Here is a 6,690-nt window from a genome sequence, read left to right as displayed (position 1 = left end):
GTTTTTCTGTAATAAAGAAGGTATTTGGGAGATTACAACCTGGAGATTTCTTTGTGTACTGACCGATAGAACAAAAGTATTACTATTACTTAAAGAGTCACTTATCATCAGTATAAATTTGTATAAAAAGTTATCTTCCAAGTAATTATTTAATAACTGTCTCTGCTGTGAAAATAAGCACATGTTACTTTTATCTACACTTATTAAATCAATTGGTTTCACCAAATACCAAGACACTAGTCATGCTACGTACCATTTCCTCAAAATCAAGACAATGCCTCCATCTATTGGACGTTAGCGGGAACAGCGACTCATTTCATTTGGCGGGCTGAGCTCACTACTCGCATTTCCGGTTACTCTTATATCACGTGATCAGAATATATAGCTATCCCACTTTTTGCCTTTTTCAAATAAATATGCAAACGCACTTTAACATATAAAAATAACGATTACTTTTTTAATCAGTTGAGTAATTGTTAGCGGAGCCGCTTTTTTTTCTCTTGCATTTATGAACAGGAACTGTAAAGAAGACCTTCGGATAGCCCTAGCAATCAAAACAAAAATGGCAGCGTGCAGAAATCGTCACTTGCTGCTGTTTGCTAATCGATTCCTAATTGGATTACGCGGCGGGTAAGTTTTCTCATTGATATTTTTTTCAAGTTATTTTTAAAAAGCTCTTTTCATACATAGCAAAACGAAAGTTTATGATTGCTTGTAAACATCTAGGTGACTATTCCCATCTGAAAGCTAGGTGACTCCTTACGTTTTCAATCTACGGTAGAAAAGTAATTTATTGATTTATGTGATAAATATTCAGCCAAAAAAAGATAGAATCAGTAAACATGATTTCGTTTTCCTCATTCTCTTCAAAAACAAAATAAGGCGAGGTTGTGACCCTGAATGCTGTGGACCCCCAAACAACTTTAGGCTGTTCACTGTCCACAAAAGCTCCATTTAAGGAGGCAGTAGTGTGACCTCCATGTCCCCAGAAACCATTGACTTTGCAGACGTTAAGAGACATATTGTAGCGTTGCGTGCCAATACGGATTCTCTGTGCGTTTGGTGACTCGTTATCCTTACAAGGACTGCAGAAGTTGATGAATGCATGATGAAATTCCAGGTGATAGTGGTGGTGCCTCCTCAGTGCCGTTACATAGCTCTCCCTTGGAACTTCGCTATTAGGTTGTGCACTTCTGTGTGGTATGCCATTGGTTACAAGTGAGTAGATGAATCTCCATGTGTGGAGTTGCAGATGTTCTGATCTTTTTTCCTGTTTTCTTTCACTGACACTGCAAATGCCCTTTGAGGTCAATGTCTCAGTGTTCAGGCTCTTCCTCCATTTCTGCTCTGTAACAGCTCACCTTTTTTGGCTGTGCAGTTTTACCACCAGACTTGCTTCAAACAGCTCACCTGTGGTCAGGGGCAACTCAGTCGGCCACACGTTTTTCCCCAACTTCATTAGTTTGAAGTTCCACTTGTGTCCACATGCCCTGGCCAGTGGACTTTAGCAAACAAAGAAGCATTGGTGAAGCTGTAGAGGTAGCTGCCCTTTGGCTGCCTTCCTCCCTCTACTGATGCTGCAGTCGGCACTCCAGATCTCAGCTTTGGGGCTGTCCAGCAACTCCTCAGAAGAGCCAAGCCAGTCCATTTTAGGTCTTCACAGCACTTGGTACTTTGCTAAGTCAAACTGCAGGTTCTATCCTCATTCTGCTTCTTCTCGCCTTTGCCACTTAAAATGGAATTCTGCCTGCAATATTGCAGGCTTGCAATTTTTATTGGAAAACCTGCTGCTGGCTCTGAAGCTGCTCACTTGCATGATGGAGTGCCAGCTCATAGCGGTGGTGACTTATTCGTGGCTGATGCATCAATATTGTTGTTTAGTATGGTTCTGAATCTCCTCCTTGGCGGCTTTTAGGTCATTGTTAGTAATCAGTTCTCCCACTCTGGTGGGACATTAACAAAACTTAATGACAGAATTCCAGGGAACAGATTTAAAAATAAAACAAACCACAAATAGTCCACCGTAACAAATATGTGTTTTATAGGAGGAATGCTTGTTAGTGATTGTATATTCTTGATTGCTAGCATATTACAAATTATTACCTTTTGTTTTTTAAAGGTTAAACTTCAAAGCTAAGCAGTTCCTTGCACTTTCAGCTCAAGAAACCAGAAAAAGTGCTGGATTTTTAACTACTTCAAAAATCAACTTTTTTATAGGTTTGTAATTCTGTTTTTGCATTTTGATGCATGTATGTATTCAAAGGAGTTAGTGTAGGACTGCATCAGCCTGCACCAGCAAAGGGAAAAAATGTTGAAGCTTATTTCCACACTGAACAAGAAATACATTTAAAGACACAATACTTTGACTATTTAGACTTCATCAGGAGTGCAACTGAAAAGGAAAGAACAAGTAACACACATAGGTGGAGAGGAAAGGGATAAAGCCAGGATTGATATGAAGGCGAGAGTAGATGTGAAAAAAAAAACTGCCATTAGAGAAGATGAAGGGAGAGATTAAAAGATTAGTTGTGGTGCCAGGCTGACAATGAGCTTAGTTTACGGCTTCTGGTTTTCTTTGAAAAGTGTCTTTGAAGCCCTGTGAAAAAACACATACAGAGATATCAGTGTGATTATCATCAAGGCATGTCAAGTGCTCTACAATAGGCTTTGTAAGGCCTTTGATTTTAACAGTCTGCCAGCCATCTCCCAGTTTCATCTATGGAGATGGATAGACACTTTCTACAAGAAATGCAGTACATAAGATTTTTAGACCAGTAAGTAGCCCATTGTTTAATATTGAATTTACCAGAGGAACCAGACACAAGGGTATTATTGGTGACATACACTCAGCAACCACTTTATTAGGTACACCTTGCTAGTACTGGGTTGGACCCCATTTGTCTTCAAAACTACCATAATTCTTTGTGGCATAGGTTCAGGAAGGTGCTGGAAACATTCCTCAGACATTTTGGTCCATACTGATATGACCGCATCACACAGTTTCTGTAGATTTGACGGCTGCACATCCATCATTTGACCACATCCCAAAGGTGCTCTATTGGATTGAGATCTGGTGACTGTGGAGGCCCTTTGAGCCCAGTGAACTCATTGTCGTGTTCAAGAAACCAGTTTGAGATGATTTCTACTTTGTGACATGGTGCATTATCCTGCTGGAAGTAGCTATCAGAATGACTGGTACATTGAGGTCATAAAGGGATGGACATGGTCAGCAACAATAAGTAGGCTGTGGCATTTAAACAATGCTCATTTGGTGTTAAGGGGTCCAAAGTGTACCAAGATAATATCTCCTACACCATTATACCACCATCAGCAGCCTTAAACATTGATACAAGGCAGGATGGATCCCTGCTTTCATGTGGTTGATGCCAAATTCTGACCCATCCAAATGTCACATCTGAAATCAATACTCATCAGACCAGGCAACATTTTTACAATGTTTTATTGCCCAATTTTGATAAGCCAGTGCGAATTGTAATCTGTTGCCTGTTCTTAGCCGACAGTCTGTATAGTGTCACTGCTTCAAGGTTCGACATGTTGTGCATTTAGAGATGCTCTTCTGCATACCCCAGTTATAATAAGAGTTACTGTTGCCTTTCCCTCAGCGAAGACCAGTCTGGCCATTTTCCTCAGACCTCTGGCATCAACAAGGCATTTTCACCCAGAGAACTGCCATCCACTGGATATTTTTCCCTTTTCAGACCATATTCTGTAAACCCTAGAGATGGTTGTGCATGTAAATCCCAGTAGATCAGCAGTTTCTGAAATCCTTACACCAGCTCATCTGGCACCAACAACCATACCACTTGCAAAGTTGCTTAAATCATCTTTCTTCACCATTCTGATGCTTGGTTTGAACTTCTGTTGGCCATCTTAACAATGTCTATGTGCCGAAATGCATTGAGTTGCTGCTTTGTGATTGGCTGATTAGATATTTGCATTAACAAGCAGTTGAGCAGGTGTACCTAATAAAGTGGCCATTGAGTGTATCTGTAAGTAACATATTGTCTACTTGGAATGTGATTTGAGCACTGATTGATGACTTAACCAACTGGTGGAACATATCTAGCTGAAGGGGTCCAGAAATTCCAAGAACTTGATGTTTTCAGAGGCGGGGTCATTCTTTTCCACACTGCTGGTTTCTGCTTCAAAGTTTACTTTCAGATGAATCCCGTGAAAAAAGTGGTTAAGGCCACTTTAGACTTGTGGGATTGTCCGAGGTTTTTTTTTTCCCCAGAATGAAAGTCGGACTCTTGCTGAGAAGTGATCATTCATCTTGTGAAAGAAAGAGCTCAGTTGGTATAGTTATGGCAAGATTACTGTTAGAGGGAATGGAGGAGATTTTCTTCTCTGGCCTGTTTTTCAATAATGAGTTGAGTTTGATATTTCTTATTTTTGTTGGAAGTCATAGTCATGTATTGATTGTTCACATTTAATTTCATATTGATTCTTGGAACACTTCCTTATATGTATACTGTATAATTTTACCTTTTTATATTCACTCTGTTGTTTCTTCTCAAAGTCCTTTCACTTGTATTTGGAATAACCTGCCTTTGACTTTTATCATTAAGAATGGTGTGCCATCCATAAATAGTTTTAAGTGTCTGCACAATTAGTCATTAAAGAGACAGCCGGATAAGGAGCTCTGGGGAGAAAAGCAGTTAAGTGCCCCTAATTGGAACAAGAGTTTCAGGAGTAAAGTATGCATCCTGCTGTGTCAAGCTGGCGGAACTCAATTTCTTTCTCTTTTTTCTATTGTATTAAAATGGTTTTCCCGCGTGTCCGCATTATTCAACCTTGACTGCTCCCCTCCACTTTGCGTGCCCAATCGTTACTTCAACTGCGCAAATCCTTTCTCTGTACCAACCAGTGACACTCTCAGTGCTAACTCAACCTTCAACGCAGTCGGTTATAATGACAGAGCAGAAAAACAAATGATCTGTTCAAGAACGTCGAATTGTAGATTGCGATAGAAAAAGTGCATCAAGAGCTGGTAAATGAACAAAAAAGAGCTGCACATAATAAAAATCAAGAACAAGGAGAACCGTCAAATAAACGAAAGAGAGAAAAATATCCCAAATAATATGCGAACAGAAATTCGAAAAAGAAACGTTAATAGAATGTAAGTTAGAGGATAAAAAAAAGAAAATACAACCGAGGCAGTGTGTCCTAAAAAGCCATGCAAATAGGGTTGCTGAGAGTGCTGTGGAGAGGGGCGGGCAGAGGAGCCACATCTGCCACTCTTAAATAAAGCAGCCACTGGGATGCTGGGGGCAAGAAATTGTTAAGAAAGTCCCATTAGTTTTTTTTTTTGGCAAGAAAAGGGGGTCTGCAGGGGGGAGCGAGTTTGAGAGATGTTTGACACGCCATTTTTTTTTTTTTCTTCTGAGTTTGCATTGTCTAGTTAAGGCGGAAGAGCTATTAAACCTTTGTTTTGGACTGCTACTGCCACTTGCCTGTGTATTTTATTTCTCCCACCTGGAAAGTGACATTGCAATATTGTTTTTGACGAGGCGTTAATGTTATTTTAATTTTGTTTTGACTTTTTATTACATTTTATTTGTTAACTTTTACTTTTTACTAGGTTCTGTTATTCGTTGGTATTTAAAATAGACAGCTGTAGTGAAATACTATAGTAACTGATTTTTCTCTGTGTAATAACTAAGGACCAAACCGTCTTCGTCCCACGCCACGCATTCTCTTCTACCATTTTTTTAAACAGAGTCACTTAGTCTGATGGAGAGGCGACCCAACGCCCTTTGATGGGAGGTTGGCGAGTGAAGAGAGCAGGGGGCGGCGCCACCTAGTAGACTTGGAGGAGAAATCAACCAGACTTAGGTCTTTAAAATACTGAAAGACATTCCTAAAGCTGATCCAGTAGAATTAATTTATTCAAATTTGGATTCAGATTCCCAGATGCATCAATGAAAAATTATTGGCAGGTACGTTTAAGAGAGAGATCTCTTCCTAGAATTCTTCTTTTCACTTGAATGGTTGTCGTAACCTAACATGTCAAATCATTTTGTGCAAATGGTTTTCAAAGCTGTGGACCTGCATATCTGAACTTGATGCAAATTTGAACTTTAAGTTACAATACTAGATAATGTGTAGTCTTCCACCATGAAACCTATCAATAAAAAGATTCAGTCTCACCATATCATTTTTAAAAGAAGTAAATTTAAAGTAACAGTTGTCTCCCACCTTGCTTATTCCATAAATCCCTCATTTTCACTATCCTGTTTGCTCTCACCATGTCAACATTCAACAAAAAAAAACTCTTATTTCCGATATCTACACTTGCTATAACAGCATCCAGTAAACCTCTTGCACAGTTTCTACACCACCGCCAGTCTATTTGTAGGTAGGCTCAGGACAAAACTTTAGCATCGTTTTCACATACAAAATAAAGTAGCTAATTAACTTACATTTAAATTTAGAGTTAAATTTACTTATTAGATCTGCTCTGCAAATGGTTCCCATCAGACACCAGTCTTGTACGGCCACATATTATGGCATTGCCCTCAACTTAGACTTGGATGTATTGCATGCATTTAAGAATTTTACTGTACTCTGTATGTGTGACAATATTACCACTATATCCTATATTACTGTGCTGTCAGAGGCCTTTGAAATGTCAGCATGCGCCCATTACTTTATTACTCTATGACAGGG

At 39.4% G+C, this 6,690-nt stretch overlaps 1 protein-coding gene across 1 annotated transcript in view; it reads left to right on the top strand.

The window, feature by feature from the left end:
• Window positions 1–407: 407 nt before the first annotated feature.
• zgc:110319 (uncharacterized protein LOC796111 homolog) overlaps window positions 408–6,690 on the top strand; it is a 38,513-nt gene continuing 32,230 nt past the window's right edge. The window contains exons 1-2 of the mRNA XM_039737798.1: window positions 408–630; window positions 2,120–2,217. Of these exons, the coding sequence (XP_039593732.1) occupies window positions 509–630; window positions 2,120–2,217 (220 nt within the window). The 5' untranslated portion in view covers window positions 408–508. The remainder of the gene's footprint in view (window positions 631–2,119; window positions 2,218–6,690) is intronic.

This window comes from Polypterus senegalus, chromosome 1, assembly GCF_016835505.1.
Source record: "Polypterus senegalus isolate Bchr_013 chromosome 1, ASM1683550v1, whole genome shotgun sequence".
In the NCBI taxonomy this organism is placed as follows: domain Eukaryota; kingdom Metazoa; phylum Chordata; class Cladistia; order Polypteriformes; family Polypteridae; genus Polypterus; species Polypterus senegalus.
This window is presented reverse-complemented; position numbering and strand designations above follow the sequence as displayed.